General features: G+C 32.4%; 1 protein-coding gene across 9 annotated transcripts in view; it reads right to left on the bottom strand.

Annotated features, from left to right (window-relative positions):
• Positions 1-686: 686 nt before the first annotated feature.
• LOC148227172 (uncharacterized) overlaps positions 687-19,504 on the bottom strand; it is a 252,069-nt gene continuing 233,251 nt past the window's right edge. For all 9 annotated transcript variants that reach the window (XR_015812021.1, XM_088202500.1, XM_088202495.1 and 6 more), the window contains 8 exons: positions 8,093-8,257; positions 4,755-5,033; positions 4,437-4,673; positions 4,029-4,226; positions 3,832-3,956; positions 3,563-3,758; positions 3,333-3,483; positions 687-3,257 (listed from right to left, as the gene is read on the bottom strand). Coding sequence is in view for 8 of the 9 variants with exons in the window: in XM_088202500.1 (XP_088058626.1) it covers positions 787-3,257; positions 3,333-3,483; positions 3,563-3,758; positions 3,832-3,956; positions 4,029-4,226; positions 4,437-4,673; positions 4,755-5,033; positions 8,093-8,257 (3,822 nt within the window). In the remaining variant the exon portion in view is untranslated. The remainder of the gene's footprint in view (positions 3,258-3,332; positions 3,484-3,562; positions 3,759-3,831; positions 3,957-4,028; positions 4,227-4,436; positions 4,674-4,754; positions 5,034-8,092; positions 8,258-19,504) is intronic.

Below are 19,504 nucleotides of genomic sequence, written 5' to 3'. Positions count from 1 at the left end.
AAAGTAGCTAGCTTATTATAATAAAAATAGTTTGATGAAGTGATTTTTAATAAGGTATAAATTATATTTGTCATTCATATACCGTTCATTATATATTTAAAACCGTAATGTTCATTGATTACAAAAGCTAATGTTTTTAACTGTTAAAATATATTATCATAAAAAATGATGACTCAAGTATCTATATATGCTTTTTGTTGATAAACGAGTCTGCTTTTCCAAGGCTAACTAAAATTATTGATTAAATTTTAAATTATTATAGTAAAAATTATTGAATTTATTTTTAATTCATACTTTTTTAATTATTTGCATATTGTTTTATACTTACCACATTAAAGTTCTACTTCTCTTTAAAAGTACAACTAATTATTAATCAATGTAAAGAAACAACATTTTTTTCAAAATAAAAAATATATTTTATTTAAAATATGCATGTATATTAATAATCTAATTATATTATGTACAATACTATTTTTTAATGACACTTTGAATATTAACAATGAATCAATTCAATAAAGATATTACATGCAATCATTTAATGTAACACGATTTCTAAAAATATATTTTTTTTAATAGATAACATTTTACATATAAATTATTATAGTATCTTTGAAAAATGATATGGCGATAATTATATTAAAAAATAATCACATAATACATCATTTATAATAATAAAAAAGTAAAGATAATGTCATGATTGTAAATATTTTTCTCAATACAAATTACAGCGTTTAATAGTTACAAATTAAAAATAATAATACATAATTACGCAACAATAATATACAATTAAACATAAGATTCAGATTCTGTGTCGGTACCAGAATCTTCGAGGGCTAGAATAAATTTTTCATTAGAATTTCCTATATGGTAACTTGTGATGGGTGCACGAACACCGGCGGTGGATTTGCTTTCGCTCGACGGATGAGTTTTAGTTTCTTGAATTTGTTCTTGATACACAGACGGTACAGACTTTGATCTCGTTTTGTTTTCGTCGCCGATTAAATGTACAGGAGGTAAGTTTTTTAAAGCAGTATTGTGATATACTTTTCTAGGTGGGACTGGAGGTGCCATGATTGCGTTTCTCTTGCTGGGTTGATTTTTTTCATTGGCAATATCGGAGTTATAAGATCCGATAGAAGTCGGTTTCGCCGTATATATATCGGATGAATATATTCCGTCTCGGCTGCCCATTCTTCCGTAAATGTTTTCGCAGAAAATATCAAGATCGTTCTTTTTTCTACTGACAGTGTATATTTCATCAGTATAATTGTTGTTGTAGTTATTCGTAAACGAGTTATTGCTGCTAGCTGGTGAATTTTGTTTTAGATAATTTGTCGATTGGTATAGCGTGTCACTGCTACTAGAGTCGCTGTGCAATACTATGTTGGCTAAAGATTTGGAATGAACTAATTTATTACTCTGATTGCTTTTCTCGTATTTGGAGCTATGTCCGGCTTTACGGGAGTTTACTTTAGGAATTATAGAATTTTTCTTAAACTCGGGCGTAGCAATTTGTTTTGGACTACTAATTTTAGAGTGTTGGAAACTTCTATGGGATAAATCAACATTTTCATTATTAACATTTGACAATATTTGACACTTTTTGGAACACGCATGAGCTGGATCTATGCTACGCATATTGCATTGACAAGTTGTTGAGTTATTGCAGTTTCTATGATTGAATTCATTAGAATTATTTGCAATGTAATGCATGTTTTCATCAGCGTCTTCGTCTTGATAAGAGTCTATGTCAACACCAGAAACATCTAAGCTCTTCGTTCTCGACGCTTGTCTTGTCCAATCTCTCCTTGTAAACGTAGCCGACGTAGGAGTATTTTCACATTCTTGTTTCACATGTATACTGTTAGAAGCAGGATGCGACGTCGGAGTCACTTCATAAACATTTTCATTATTATTAATCTTTTGAGACTTTACAAAAGTATCGTTTGCATAACCAACATTATTTTGTCGATGATTAGAGTTTGTATAGTTTAATACTCTTTGTTCCCATCCTCCGTACACTCTCGAGTAACTCTGTAGAGGAGGCTCCAATTTACAAGAGTCTAACATATTCGGATTCCTTTGAATTTTCGATTTTATCTGCTGAGGTCTGTTTTCATACGTTAAGTTTCCGTAGATGTTTTCTTGACTGCCTCGTAAAGCATATGGATTACGTTCGCCTTTTTCAGTACGTTTTTCTAATAAATCGTCGGAACTCTTCGCTCGACAAAATACTCTATTAGGCGGTGGCCGTTGTTCGATCGTATTCTCGATGTGTACACTGTACACTTTAGCATTTCTATTAGCCCGATTGATACCTAACCTCGGAGGCTTCTCTGGCTCGTATCCCGTAAGAAATTTAGACGGCGAAGACTGATTTAGCAAACCGTTAGGATGATTTTTCGGAGTCAGATGGTTGTTTTGAATATGATTCTGTGAAGTACCATAAATACCTTGCGAGTCATGAAAGTTTGTATTGTATCGATTTTGTGCTGCGATAGAATCATAGATCTTTTGTTGATTTTCAATAGTCTTTTGAACGTCAGGGTTCGTTCCATAAATCTTTTCATGTGCGTATTTCTGAGCATATAAATCAACATCAGCAGTTTTAACGAAAATATTCTTATTTTTGACTACATCATAGTTTCCAATTGACGGATTTGGTAAACCATTTTGTGTGTCAGTATTGTAGCACTTGGCGTATACTCTTTGCGCTTGATGTGTCTGTATGCCCGTTTGTGGAAGTATTTGATTTGTTTGTCCATTTCTTGGAGCTGGGCTGTTTCCGCCGTTGCTGTTCGAATCGTCTTCTGATAACGTAAGACCGGAGTCGCGACTGAGCGAAAGCTTTTCTTTACGAGTGCACGTTAGATCGAGTGAATCTAGCGAAAGTCCGACTGAATGTAGGCTATCACTTTCTTCGGCACCGGAGTCGAGGGATAAGCTCGCTGAAGGTTCAGGACTGCCTTTCCCGAATATGTTGTGAAGATGCGGTCCGAAGAGTACTTCAGCGTTTATAATTAAGAGTTCGATCAAAGCTGGAACTGCTTTTGGGGCAGTGTCACAAGGAATGGTCGGCCAGAGAAGACTGGGTCCAACGCAGACGGCTAAGTTCATCGGGCACATCAGATTGATCGAAGTTTTGCGAGCAATTGCTTGGAGTAAAGCCACAAAGTGTGATAATAAATTATAATGTGCCTTGGGTAGCTTCAGCAGCAACGATCTCATTGATGCAGTTTTCTCTGTCGTATTCAGAGCTGGAAAATAATAACATTACATTAGTTCCATCCATATTTGTTACATAATTTATTTTTAAATATTAAAATACATACTTAAGATAGATATCCAGTTTGCGTATAAGGAGTCACACATCAGCGGTTGAGGCAAACTTCTTAGAAAATCTTTCAACAATGATGCGACTAACAGAACGGGCGCACTATCAAGTTCAGCGCATCTTCCACCTGCAGCTCCAGCATTATCCACCTAAATAATACATAAAAATAATATAAATACACATTTTTATTATTCAATAATAAAAAATTGATTGTATTATAATACTAACCTTTTCACGCAGATGTTTGAGCGCTTTAGCATTGGCACTCTTACGGAATATTCCTTGTGTTTGAGGACCTCTGCGATGAAGTACCCTCAACATTGTCAAAACAGCTGCCGGTAGAGCTCCATTGGGACACAATCGGACAAGCGATATTCCAAAGAGACGGCCTGACGAACGTCTAAATAATTTAAGCGGCGTTCGACTATAAAATAAATATACAATTAATAATCAATTATTTTATATAAAGCAACTTCTCATCGTATTATAGCACTTACGTTTTAATCACACTCCTGTTAATTTTTCTCAAGTCGAATACCATTCCGCACGGATTGTTTTTTGAATTGACGTGCTCCAAATCAAATCCTTCTTCATTCGAAAGAGTTTGTCGTATTCTTGACATCTGTTAATTAATCAATGATTAGTATTTATTATCTAAGTAGGATTAGGATTTTTATGATTGTCGTTAAATTACTTGAATGGCATGAGGTCTTTCGCATCCAATAAGTGGCAGAGGAGCCGAGTCTCTTGAAGTTCTGGCCCAGAGACAGAAATCTCTAGCCGGTCCCCAAGTCGGATTACCTTCGGGACTAACGCCTCCTTGTACAAGTTGCAACGCTTGCCGTATAACCAAAGCTGTTGTCATTTCGGGAGTGATTGACAACGTTTTACTCTGAAATGAATAAGATATAATGAGCAACAAAAAAAAATTCAAGAAAAGTGGTCTCTAAATTAATAAAACGACAAACTTTATATCTTTTTAATAATCAATGTGTATATTTTTTTGTATCTTTGTGGCAAATATTTTTTTTAAAGTGTTATTATTTATGTAAAGGAAATGCATAGAAGCATTATTATTATAAGTGTTATTAATGTAACTTACAAATTCTATGGCGTTTGCGTTGTCCTTATACAATATTTGAACGTTCGTAGTCTTTGGCTCGAACGCAAGTTGATTGTTGAGAGCATTCTGAATCTTTCTGAACCATGAGTCTCTAGCTGCTTGTGTTGGATACGTCAAAACATACGTGGTCAGAGTAGTGCTGCCAGCCCATCCTAACAAGAAGGTTGTATCTGTGTTTCCTGAAGAAACCCACACCTCTGAAAGACGAACTGCTTCCTAAAAATAATATATTAAATATATATTATTGCAAATCAATCAATACATAATATGAGCTCCATTTAAGAATGTAGTATATACCTTCAATTTGAAGGAATTATTTCCTCTCGATTTAGCGACTAGGAGGAGGTCCGTGAAGAGGAATAAATGTCTATCTTGAGTGGGCGTCGAATTAGCCGAAGTCGGAGATGAATTCGAGTTCGGAGTGAGATGATTTGCCACTGGAGCCGGTGCCATTAAACAGGGTGCCTCCATGACAAACTGTCTGGGTCCATTGTTGCATCCTGGACTTCCTGGATTTGGATTTATACCCAAAGCGGCGTCCAAGCTCGGACGTTTGCGAATTAAATTCTTCGATTTCTGAAAAAATATATGAAAATGATATAAATACAAATGAATTCATTGATTGTTCATAGTTTTAATATGTACATGTGTGATGATTATTATAGCAATACTCGTCATGTTCCTCGTCGACGGACAAACCGTCACTGGTCGTCCATTACCATGGACAGTAATTTGTTAAAAACTAACGTGGGCGATTAAATAGGACTCGCAGTCTTCTTTAATTAACGAATAACGCCTCATCGAATCAGACGTAGAGAATTTTGTACGGTACAGGTGTGTCATAAAGCATGCATGATCTAAAAGTTCAGTGACTCAAATTGTTGGATATTTTTACGCCCACGTCCAACGACGGTCCAGTTCAGCGAGATCAAAAGCAAACTCTTACATCATTCGCTGCGTTTTGAAACGTTAAAAAGTAAACACTGCTGAGACTCTGAACAGTTCATTTTTGTGAAGATGTATTTTTGAGTTTTGTTTAAGTTGAATAAGTGGCAGTTAAACGGTTGTATATACATATAATAATATGGAATTATTTATTTATTGTAACTCTTTCGTTACAACATGACAGACGCTAGATCAATACGTTATAGCGGGGTAAACGCAGTTAACAATTACTAAGTAAGTAGTGAGACACCAGACTGAAATCAAAGTCTGTAAATCAGTGATATCTATTTTATTATTTAATTATGAAATTCTTATTATATTGATACACGTATATAAATAAGATGACCAGAATTTTAATATATCAAAGGGGAACACTAAAAGTTAAGGGTCATCAAGGAAATTTTCGTTCGAGAAGGAAAAAGAAGGAAAAGTTGTTATGGGACCTAAAAAAAGCTCATTATGAAAATTTTTGTTCAAGGAAATCAAATTGCTATAGGAGCTAAAAAGTCACATCAGAAATAAAGAGAAACGACGTACACAAAAGTTTTGCCGGTCTTATTTTTTTAGGGTCCTAGAGCGCATCTGAGAACATTTGTTGCTGATGACATTCAATATAATTTACATTTATAAAATGTCCGACTAGGGAGGAAATACATTTTTCATTTCTAAAAAAGTAGAGTAGGTATACAAAATTGTGTTTGTTGAAGTAGGAGTGTTCAACATTTTGTGTTCCATAAGAAAATTTATTTCATAAACAAATTTTAACAAACAAATGTTGAAAAACATAATTTCTTTGGTTAAAGAATATATGAATATGGACAGAAATATGTATAAATTTTATAATAATAAAAAAGTCGAAATTCAAATAAAGCTATAATATTTTATGATAAAAATCTGAAGATGCCTAGCGGTGGGCGTACACGAGGGTCTTTAAACTTTCCTGCAATAAAATTCGATGCACGAATCATTTTTATTTCGAAACGAATCCGCAATTAAATCGATGGCGCTCGATTCGCCACGGAGCCGAATTAAAATTTACTGTCAATTTTTTTATCCGAACATACGAATTATTTACAGGAATATTTAACGGCCATAATTATCGTGTGAAATCGTCAAAAATAAAAAGGGGGGTGTAGGTGCGCTCGTTAGTGTGGCCAACGTGTAATTTGACCAAAGCAGTGCTTCTTGCGAGCATCACCCCTGGCAGCTTTAATTAATCGCCGCGGGCAATTAAGCAATTTATTATTAGGTACTACATACGGCTCGATTGAGATATCACAATGCGCTATTGTAGGATGCCTGGAGATCAAATAGATACAGGGGAGGAACTAGTATCGTCGAGATTTTTTTATATATACTTTATAACGTCGTAAATTTGGCCAACGTTGTATATTTTTCGCCCATTATCTTATTATTCACAAGGATGAGAACGTTATGTAAATGTTTTACTAACGCCCATTTATGTAGATCGCGGTTATGCGAGTACATTATATTAATGTTTAATGCAAATCATGAGATACACATAACCCAAGAGCTATGCACGCAGATGAATACATAATAATTATAATCTAACGTTTCCCCTTCTCTTGTTCAACACAATAAAAACAACTATAAAAACCTAAAATATTAACTTAAATCCATTGCCACAGTAAGTATGCATCGACTTTTCTAATCTCTGTGCATTATGCTGTTTTTATTTATTTATATATTTATTATAAAACTTCCAATGCAACATGACAGGCGATACCCTAATGTAGGTACTACGGGATAAACACAATCAACAACTACTTAGTAGTGAGACTATTTAATCATACAGATGGTCTAATTCGAGTTTCCTAAATTGACAGCACTCTAAATCAGACAGCTGTCAATAATCACGCATCTTCAAAGTGTCAAATGTTGATTTGCAACAACAAATTTGCTTAATAATTGTTGAATTGTTCTACAGAAATAACAATTCTGTAGGTACTGTGTATCGAAATATCTGAAAGATTATGGTAAATTTTATCATACTACTGAGCGAACAGTTCGCAATATAGTGAAACAATTTCAAGGGATTGGAAGCGTTGGAGATATGGTAAGGCTTGTGCATCACCAAAGCGCCTGTTCAGCCATGAATATTGCTGCTGGAAGTAAAAGTGTGGCCGAAGACCCGGCAATGTGGATTCGTCAGTGGTCGTAGCTTTTGGGCTTTTCTTATGGCTCTCTTTGACGCATTTTGCACCTGGACTTGCACCCATATAAAATTCAGATACCGTTATAACTGAACCTCAGAGACCATGAACAGTAAAAGCAGTAGGACGTTGATGCTGATTTTTCAAAGAAAATATTCTTTGTGATAAGGCACATTTTCACCTCTCTGAGTATGCTAATAAGCAAAATTACCGCATATGGATTGAGAAATATCTTCATCTGATTGCATTGTGGTCAGGCGGCGTCATTAAGTCTTACTTTTTTGAAAACAATGAAGGTCGGAGTGTAAGTCAATGTTGAGCGCTATAGGCGCATGATAATCAATTATTTTTGGCAGGAAATCTAAGATAGTGACGTGGAAGACATGTGGTTCCAACAAGACAGCATAACTTGCCATATATCGGGTGCAACGTTGGTTGCACCCGATTTTATTTCAGGGTTTGGTGACTTCAACTGGCCGAAAATGAATGAATCTTATTTATTATATTAAAACTTACAAGAGTTCCAGCTGTCGCTGCCACAACATCGTGTTCATGAAGTGCCAAGAAGTCGTTCGGAAAGAGATCCTGTACTCTTTCCAGATCAGAGAGCCTTTGGCCTCTGCGACGGGCTCCAGCATCTCCGCTCCCGGCCAAACGCTCATACTGAGCCAGGCGCTCGATCTGCAACAAAATCATCAGTAATTTTAAAAACAATCACACAAATAGTTTACCTCGTTAACCCACAGAGAGGGCAAACGTTTCTGCGGAACGTTCCGTAATGAGGGTTGTGTAGGTTAAACCGTAACAGTCTAGCGGTTAGATCATTAACTGTGCGCGCGTATCTTATTATTATATACACCTGGACGTGTTTCGCAAAAGCGTTTAAAACTGACCCGAGATAGTTATCTGATAACTGGGCGTATAGGAGAAAGGCTTTTACTCGCGTGCTCCCTCTCACCTGAGAGACGAATTTTGACTCGGGCTATTATTAAAACGAGTCGATCGGATAGTTGTATCTACATATGCAAAGGTCTTAGACGAATGCCGGCATTAAAGTAAAAGCGATCGTTAATTTTTTCACGATGCTTTTGAGGAATGATTTAGATAGACAAAATCGGTAATGAAACGCAGCTCACGTGTAATTAACGAGAGAGGACTTTCTCACACACGTACGTAAATAAAATTAACAATAGATTTATTTGAGAATTTGTGTGTATAATTTTTCTATATTTATTCCCCATGGATAATATAATATATTTAAAATAAATAATTTGCTTTCCATTTTTGATCATTATTAAAGAAATGATTTTAGATGCAACATACGTGTGATCAAAACACGATTCTTAAAACTATATGAACAACCTGTATATGATATGCTATGATGCTCGATTACGATTGTTTTAGCACGATTTTTTTTAATGAAAGCTTCGGTTATATCACGACGCGGGCTCGTTGAAAACATAAAGTGTAAGAGAATCGAATTACGCAACGGTTCCCTAGCATAGGTGGCGAAAAAGAGATTAGGTGAAAGCAGTTCCGCTCGATTACGTCTGGTGGAAAAGGCCTTGTGGAATCACTTCTGAGGTCGCAAGAAGGCTTAAAACGTCTGTCACTCACGTCGGTTGCATAACGTTGTTAGATCTTGATGGTCACTTCCCTTCGAGCTTTTTACGCCGATCATCCCAGTTACAATTAATTTAATTAGTACCGTTGGACAGTTAATGCAACGATGCAATACAACGCCTTAGATAATAAAGAACTGCAGTACTGGAATCAATTACTAAAATTTTGTTCTCACGCCTTTCGATTAAACTGCTCCTCTGCAATTAGTCAGTCGAAAACACAAGCTTATACGATTCGTACGAGATGTTTATCTCTTTTCCGTTAGTCCCACAAAACGTCACTCAAATGCATATTTAACGTCTGTCAAGCATGATTTTATTTCAGTCTTAAAAATACGCATGAGCCAAAAGTTACAACATGATAGATAGGCGTGTGTCTGGAAACTATTTATGTTCACGCATATCTGGACATCTCTTATTTATTTTGAAATATACACTAAATATTTGTTATTCTTTTCGTTCCCGTTACATAAATGATACGATCGTTTTTCGTTTCTAACAACAATGGCAATTGACATTAGAGTTAAATTGAATTCTTATTATTCACGTCTAAGGTAGCGTGGTTAAATATTGTTGTTATTAAAATTCCTTTAACGTTTTACCAAAGGATAAAGCTTAACGTGTCATTGTGCCATAGCAACTGATCGAGTGTGAAATTGCTTAAAAAACATATAAAAAACAAATACCTTTGCAACATTGTAAACATATTTAAAATTCAAGCCAAGGCAGCGGCGAAGAATTTTCATCACTTTTTTCATGTTCTATTCACTTTCACTATCACATGTTTAAGAGTCCTCTGAAAGGACCAACGTTCGCCAATAATGTCAGCAGACAACTGATATGAATTCGAACGACAAACTAAGGGCTTGGAATACAATGATGGTTTGTTTTGATTGCCTAATAATAGACGCGCAGGGACGGAGTCAAACTTCGATTAAGCAACAAAGATAACAAATTCATTACTTGTAGTATAGGAAAGATGAATCTATTGATTTAAAATTTAGTATTCAAGAATTAAGTTTATATATATATATATTTAAAAATTGATACAGAAAATATTATAGCATTGTTTTTTTATATTAATATATCAATATCAAATAACTTTACTTCACTGATTTAACTATATACTATTTAAAAGCCAACGTTGTGCTTAAATTTACAATCAACATATACAAACAGTGAAACAAAATATAATAGTTACAACATAACTTTGTTCTAAATATATATTTTATACAACTAGGGTTTTCAATCGATTATTCGAATTATTCACTCAATTTTCAACTATATGAATATTCGATTAATTGATCGAATATTCGTAAAATATTTGTTTATACTATCTTGAATGAAATTTGTTTTTTCTCTCAATATATCCAAGTGACTAGTGTCGCTCCAAAATCCATGCTCTTTTATGCGTCTTATTTTTTGAAATGCGAGACAATAAGACGAATGTTTACACGCCTTCAAAATCATTTGTGAATAGAGTTTATTGGCGGTGTCTACTATGATCGAAATTCGCAGAATTCATTGGTTGCACGAAACAAAATTTTGGAAATGCTCACCTTTTATTATTGTTTAACGTTTATCTCAAAAACAGGTGAGCATCGCAAAAAAATATTTCAATTAATTCAATAATTAACAATAAAACAAATGCCGATACGAATCCGATCTTTATGTACATATATCAACTATTAGTACATGCTGAATTAATTCAATCGCTGCTGTTCTTAATTCTAGTAATTTGAAAAAGCTGTGCTATGCATATTTTATATAATTCAAAAAGTTTAACAATTATGAAAATAATAAATGAATAATTAAAATAAGTAATAATAATCAATAATTATTTTTGAATTAAATAATATTTTACAGGCAATAATTGGTTAAAAAAAATGAATATCGGTATAAACCGAAATAAAAATTCAGTGAGATTAGGTAAATATAGGAAATCTTAATATGTGATGATTGATCGAAATTATAATTTTCTAATAATCACTAATTCCAATCTTTCAGACACGTTAGAAATTGAAAAAAAATGGTGCAATCGACTTATATACGAACAAATTTATTTGACTGATTTAACTAAAGAGATAAAAATCATCGCCGTATTTAAGTAAAATATTATTGAGCTACACTGCAATACGAGTGATTTAAAAATACGATAATTTGTCTTTTGAAGGATCTATATATTTATATACTCTCTATTTTTTTTATAAAATATATTTTAAAGCGATCAAAAACTACACCCATGATCAAACCAAGCATTGTCCCCCGCCTTAAGCATGTCTAGTTTAATTCCGAAGAAGCAGAATGGTTAATCACCGTTCCACCGTTAGTTCTGGATCATTAAATACAGATCGGAAGAAGCGTCAAGCAAACTTACGTTAAACCATTTTGTATGGCCTAGTTTTAGAGTAAATTTAAATTAAAAGAAAGTTAATTATATTATAAAAATAATTCGTACAAATATGATTATGGCAAAAATAGAACGATTTGATTTTTCCCTTTAACATCCCGATCCAATCAGTAGAATGTTGTTTGTTTGTTTACTCTATTAATGTTTACCTTCTAAAAGGCGTATCGCATAACAAAACGAGTTGTTAGCGGTCGTTTTGTGAAAGTTTCACCACGGTAGTAATCGGACGATGGACTGTGTGTGTGTTTCTATCCACAATCTATCCACGTATATAATGGATATGTCCATAAAATGTACACTCCTCTATGTGTGCTCGCCTTCACAATTACAATAATTGATAACGTGTGTACATATCGAGATATCTAACGAGGGGTTAAGCCGAGATCTCGGGTCGATTGAGTCACGTATTGTCGATTAGGATAATTAAAGTCATCCACCGTGTAATGGATGGAGCCGTAATTAATATAATAATCGTGTGTGATGTTTATATTTCACCACGGCTCTTCCCACGATCGTAAATGTTTCAATGCGTACTATAAAAATACATAAAATCAAAATCTATTCATTGAGAATAATTCCAGAATATCCTGGCAATCATATTTTATCGTCAAGGTATATTATTCAAACCTCTATCATAATGTGTATATTAAACGTCGCTTATGTGCTAAAAATAATAATGATTGTTTTAGGTGAGTTGGATTTTATGAGAACTTTCCATGTCGTTATCTATCTTAATAAGAATCGTTTTCAAGTTTTGATCATTATATGTGTACTTACAAAATATTTTATAGATGGAATTATTAATACATAAATAAAAAATATGCTTAATTATTTATGAATTTAGTGAGATACTTTAGTTATATATTTAAAAATGCTCTTTCAAAATAAAATATGATTTTGATTCAATAATGTACAATAAAATTATGCTATACAGAAAAAAATTAAAATGTAAGATTAATCGTTTCTACTTTAAAAAAGCATGCATATGATCTAGAAATTAAAACTTTCTGTCACAATTTAGAAAAATGAATTTTAACAAAGTGCTATAAAAAATGATACACACTAGCAGTCGGTCCCTCACTAGTGTGAGGTACCGCAGCTAGCGATTGTATGTAGATACCGGACGCTCTACTTTTTTGGTTTTAAAATTTATTTTTAATTCGTTCTGTTTTTTTTTTTAATTACCCATAGTATATTGTGACATTTATTTATTTAATTAAGCGTTATAGATTTTATAAAAATTAATATAGTATTTCTTTTTAAGTTCATTACTTTTAAACTTGCAATTTTATTTATTTCCTGAATTTAGATTACGTATTAGAATATAAAAAAATATTTTTTTTATTACACTATAAAACAAGCAGTGAAATCTGTATATGGCGATACTTATTCAAGTAATTTAGTTTCCTGATTGTCAGTATAAAATTGTTTAATGTGCTAGATTTCATAAGTTACTGGACTTTTTATAGTGACTTTATACCATATATAAAAAAACTTAGCTGTTCAATATGCCATATATTTAATGTGTAATATTCAATGGATAGAGGTCCAGAAAAACACATATAAAAATAATTAATAGCAGAGCTTTTAAGTTTAGTTATGGCATCCGATAAAAACCGTAAAATTATTAGATCCCATGCCGTTTTCCCGAATCACAAAATTGAAAAGATGATTGCTTTACTAAGCATCCCGCTGCGAAAGGGCGCGAAGAACACAGGTAAATCAACAACCACTCAGGTAGTATAATAAAAAACTTAATTTAAACCCCGGACGAACAATCTTCGTGCGCATAATCAAAATTAAACATTCTGATCGTGTCAAATCCTCGTTTCAGTAAAAAGCACTGGCGGTTAGATATGCGAAGTGCAAATTTAACGAGCGGTTCGCAAGTCACATACAAATGACCATCGGAGCAGATATGGAATAATAAAATATTCGAAAGCCATCAACATCAACGGTTTGATCCCCGTGATCCATGTTCGGTAGTCTGGTATTTTTGCAGCATCACGACAGATGATTCGGGAACCCTCGTCATCTCGGAAGACGGGTGCAAAATGTGTATGACGAGCGAAAAATTAATATTCTCAGTATCGTTAAAATACATTCCATCAAATCAAGAGCAATTCCGCGATATTAACGAACCAAAACATCGCAATTTTCGCGAAATCTGACCTGAATATTTTCGGCGAGCTTTTTCGATTGTCAACTAGAGACGAGAAACTCGATACGCATCGCTTGCATAGAAAGCGAACAAAAGATCGATTTTTAGAATCGCACATTCGACACAATGGCGAAATTAGCACAGCTTCTCTTTGATTTTAACATTTTTCACTAGCGAACCTAATTTTAGACGGCGATTGATCGACGTTGCAATATATGCGTGGAAAATAATCAGATAGGCTACTTTTAAATGCGCCACCTGCTGCCTAATATGCAGATTTTATCATTGAAAGACGAGAGAATTATGTACAATAAAAAAATGCTCATTATTTTCCATTACTATCTATTTTAATATAAGAATTAATAAAATTTAGTGACTATTCTATTATACATATTAATATTCATGTGAAATTATTTTTTTCCAGATTCTTCTAATTTTTATAAAACACAGAGATATATTTATCATAGTATACTATGCTGCACAAATTTATGAATAATAATAAAAAATCTCCACAAGATATTGATCTAATTAATGTTCAAACAAATTGTTTCAATTCATTAACTATTTGACAAGTAACACCATATTGAAAAATATACATACATGTACCGTGTACAATTTAACGTCCCTCTCAGAAATACTCAATTAAAAATTTTATTAAGAAGAAATCTAAAACAATAATAATCCGACATAAACCTAGTTTATAAATATTTATAAATTTTCACGCTAACCTGTATTTTTATAATTTATAACAAAATTAACAACTTTAGATGGATATGTTATATTTTGTATTTTTATTTGCAATACACATTTTTCTCAATTTTTTAATAGGAAACTGTATATTATATAATAAAAAATATAATTAAGCTATTTTGTAATGGTCTCTGTTCAATATTTTTAACAATTTTATAATGAGTTAAATTTATTTACGTTAAAATAAAATTCATTCGTAAAACAAACCCATATTTTTTATAATAAATATCGAAGCACATTTATGTCTTAACACATTCTTTGATCTCCAGTCATTGCTTATTAGAAAAGCTAATTATAATTCATATTTCCCTTTCTTTTGAACCAATAAATAACCTCCTCAGTTTAATTACAACCTATCAATTGGTTAATAGCTGTTTTTTACGCAGATTCAAGCCAATAACAACACCCGGGCAAATCTAAGCGTTTAGATGAAGGAAAAGCTGCGGAAGCGAAAGTCATCTTGGGTCAAACGCCCACAGACCCACATATCAACGGAAAAGTGTCTAAAACACATGTGGTGATACAAAAAAGAAAAGTAAAATTTTGGTTACATTATTATTGGCCGGGCGAAAAGTGTAAACGGGTTTATTCTCACGCGCCAACCATAAATCTACCGATAAATTAGATAATAAAAGGCGTTGTAAATATCGCTAAAACGCTTTATAAATCATAAAAAAATTATTGAAGGTACACATAATAAATACTGTGCGTTTAATGTGACGGTTATAATGCGAGGCGAGGTTAAATTAAATGTTACGCATTGATGACCGTTACGCACTGAAGAGCTTTTATAATAGTTTATATACATATATGCACAATAAAATTTGATTTTTTTGCCAAAAGTGATCCATTAATCGGTTAACAATTTATAAAATATGCTACTTAGTAGTATATTAAAGATGAAATGGTGCAACTTTACAAAAAAATATTAAACATTTTTTTAAAAGATAAGTTAAGAAAAATTAAAATAAAGACAAATATGTAGACATATTTTATACATAATATGATTTAAATAAAGCATACTATAGCAAAAATGACATATACAAGTAATTTATACGTAATTAATTGTTATACAAAATATAATAATTGTTGATACAAAATTAAATTTTTAAGAACATTGTAATTACATATAAAAAAAATTAGTAGAAAAATAGATTTATTATCTAGATTAAGAAATATATTAAGTATAAATACAAAAAAATAATTTACAATAGTATAATATTGCCCCATTTTAATTATTGTGCAACACTATTAAATATGTTAAATAAATTAGATAAACAAATGTTGCAAAAATTACAAAATAGGACAATGAGAGTAATCTTAAATAAAAATAGATTAACTAATTGTAAAAGTATGATTGATAGATTAGAATGGTTGAATGTTCAAGAAATATTGAGTATGAATGTTTTAGTATTTATATATGTTAGAAAATAATATGTTACCAGAATATTTTAATAAATATTTAATAAGAAATAAAGATGTACATAAATATAATACTAGAAATAGAGAAAATTTTAAGATAATTAAGTAAAAGAAAACGAGTACGGCTAGGAGAATTATGTACGGAGGTTTTGATTTATATAATAGTCTTCCAAGAGAAATCCGAAACAACAAAAATATAACGGGTTTCATAAATGGAATAAAAAAACACATTCGTACATATAGAAATAAATTATAATATTAAGACTTTATTATTGTATATTTTTATTTTTTCTTTCTGTTATGTATTTTTTATATATTTTTATATATGTTTACTAAATTTGTTAGATGTAAAGATTAGCTATTAAGCTAAATGAATTAATAAAATAATAATAATAATAATAAATAATAATATAAAAAATACTAGCTGCGGTACCTCACGACAGTGAGGGACCGACAGCTAGTTTATATATTATATAAATAAGATTATCTTCTATTTGCGACAAAAACAGCAAAAATTTTGAAACTACACGTGATCAAAATATATTTTATTTATTTCATGTAATAAGTAATTTCGAATTCATTCACTTTTTTGTAGCTTTAATTGTTATATATTAATTAAAATACAACTGCGAGTGATTTTATTGCAGAAAAAAATAAAATATGCGTTCATGGATCATTCGATGCACGTATATAAATTTTTCATAAAACAATTTAATTAATATATATGTAAATTAAATTATCATACGTTTCGAAATTGTAAAAGTAAACATTTTTTTCATTTCTCACTACCAGTCACTGTTAATTAATTCCCATGCGAAAATTGTATTTTAATTTTAAATGAATACAAAGTTGCGTATTAAAAATAATTACATCATACAATTTTAAAGAATTGATACTTCGTTTACTATAAACTCAAAATATTATAAAACAGCATCCTACGAAGAAGCATATTTTTTTAAAAGGCATCGATTGCAACACTCAATCCAATTAAAATCACATAAAATATTACGGCTTCGGGTTAGGCATTAAAATAGACCAGTCGTATAAATCGTAGCGTTTTTAATTTAACGTTACAAAATACGCCCGCGATATGTAATATATTTAACTTCGACATTATATATTATCACGTATATTATATGAAAATATTTATTTTTAATTAAAAATAATGCTTATAAACAACGACTGTTCGATACGCGGAAGTTTTTATAAAAGTCACGTGCGACCAGTTCGATTTATAGCGTAGAGTATAACGTAAGTCGAGACAGTGCAGTGGTTGCGTTTTCGGACCCTCGGGGCCACCGCCACCTGTTACGCACCTGTCGGAGGCCTTCGTCCTTTTGTGCCCTTCGTTCACTTTCATTTGCATAAATGAGTTATGACAAGAGGGGGGGCTTTTGCTTTATGAATATGAAAACATTCTTTTTGAGACTCGAGACTCTGAGGAGAAGCTGCGGCGTGAATTCGAACGAAAAAAAATCGATTACGTAATTGGACGTCCGATGTGGAAAATTTATCGAAGAGGCTTTTTGGCGTTGCTGATGGACGACCTACGGTCGCGCCTTCAATTAAGCTCGTGAGTCGGTTTCCGATTGTTTTATGCGACTGAAGGCGGCTTTTTTATTTGAGCTTTCGCGTGCGAGACTGTAAATAAAGATCGAATAGTTCGTACTTTCATTTTTATGGTATCCATAATTATTTTTTTAAATAATATTTATGAAGATATTTGTGTGATCTTAAATATTTAATCAGACTAAAATAAAATAAAAAATTAAAATATTTATACTGCGAAAAGTATTTTATTAGATTCTAACTATACAATTAAATTATTTTGCTTTTTAATTTATATTCTTAGATTTATTTTAGACGCACTTTATGCATAAAAAACAACCCTATCGAGCAACTTTCACCCTTGACTTGACAATAATGCGAAACAATGCGTATTATTGAAAGAGAGAGCCTCGAGCGGTAAGAACGCAAACCCGCGCAGGTGCAACGCACTCGCGTCGAATAAGAATTGAAGAAATCAATGAGAATATATTAATATGTTACATAAGTCAGAGCTTTTCGTACGCATAAAGATGTCAGCTTTTGAACAAATACAAATTTGGCTGTGAACACAAGCTTTTATTTATATAGCAATGAAGATAAAGGAACAATTAATGTTAGCACAGAGATATGAGCGCATAAATTCATTCATCAATGCCATTCCAGAGATAACCACGCACATATTTGCAGTTCAATGAATGACTACAATTGAAAGGACACAGATAAGCATCTCTACGCATACATACATACATACATGTTCATTGAGAGATAATATAATAGTCGCAGGAAAAAATGCGCATTGTTCCATCAGTCATTCATAGATTAGAAAGTTGCGTTTTTATAATGTTTTACCCACTAGTAAGAAAAATGAAGTTATAAAAATCTTTGGCGACTTTTAGCGAATGTTAAACGTGTATTGTATATGTAGAAAGTGTACCAGAGCGTGCTGTACGTATTAAGATTAAAAGTTAACGTCGGAAAAGAAGTAAATGTTAATAGTCTGCGGTGATCTTTCATCAAAATGTCAAACCGGCGCGGCACGCATGCTATCTCACATGCATGTAATTTTGCTATTATTCGAGAGAGTGAGAGAAATCATGACTTGGCGAAATGGGTCGCGAAGATAATACATATAACCCTTTGTCGGCGATGTATAATTTTTATTTTTGAAAAAGTCTTATGCAACCAAATAGTGTAAAAATGAAATTGAAACTTGTTAAAAAATAGGCGTTGCCCAATAGCCGGCGGACCAAGTGAAAACGTACACAAGAGTGTATAAAAAAAACTGGCTTCTTGCGAATGTTTGAGCACATGCTCGTATCGGACATGCATGCCTAATGGACCGGCACAAAGAGTCTTCGTACACGTACGAATGCTTCCAAGAACTCATTTGGTAGCAGGGAGGAAAAAATCTCAATCGGAAAGTCAATCAAAAGTGTCGAAGGAGACGTCGGAAGGAGTAGGAGTATTTTCTTTATTTTTTTGTACGAATAAAATACGGTTTTTATATTATATTTAATATAGTTTTTTTTTAAGTTCAAACTGGTGTTCTAACGTTTGAAGACACTTGTGTCAAGAGATCCGGTACGGCATAATACGATAATGGTAATGTTAAATTGTTTGCCTACAAATATTATGTAACCAAAAACGCGTGAGAAACGCTAAATACACACACATGGCAAAAAAAAACATTTGGCGATTAATTCAGTTTTTTATGTAATATTTGAAGGTCTTTACCCATTTTTAACACATTTTATAAACTAGTACAGTACCTGAAAAATCATGGAATACATCTATTTACCTACACGATAGACGAGTGGTATAAGTCGCTGACTATTGACCTGTAAGAGCTGGGTTCAAATCCTATATGGTCCTTAGTTTTTTTCAATTTATATCGTGTCTGTTAGATCGGAATTTGTGATTAATATATAATTTAAATTCCAATCGATCATCACTGATTTCCTTATGTCACGGATGAATATCGCGATGAGCTAGGTCATACATATGCGGTATTAAAA

Source organism: Plectrocnemia conspersa, unplaced genomic scaffold (genome assembly GCF_051122295.1).
Source record: "Plectrocnemia conspersa isolate PC_06_02 unplaced genomic scaffold, ASM5112229v1 ptg000013l, whole genome shotgun sequence".
Taxonomy (NCBI): Eukaryota; Metazoa; Arthropoda; class Insecta; order Trichoptera; family Polycentropodidae; genus Plectrocnemia; species Plectrocnemia conspersa.
Note: the sequence above shows the minus strand (reverse complement) of the source record. Positions and strands in the feature narration are given on the sequence as shown.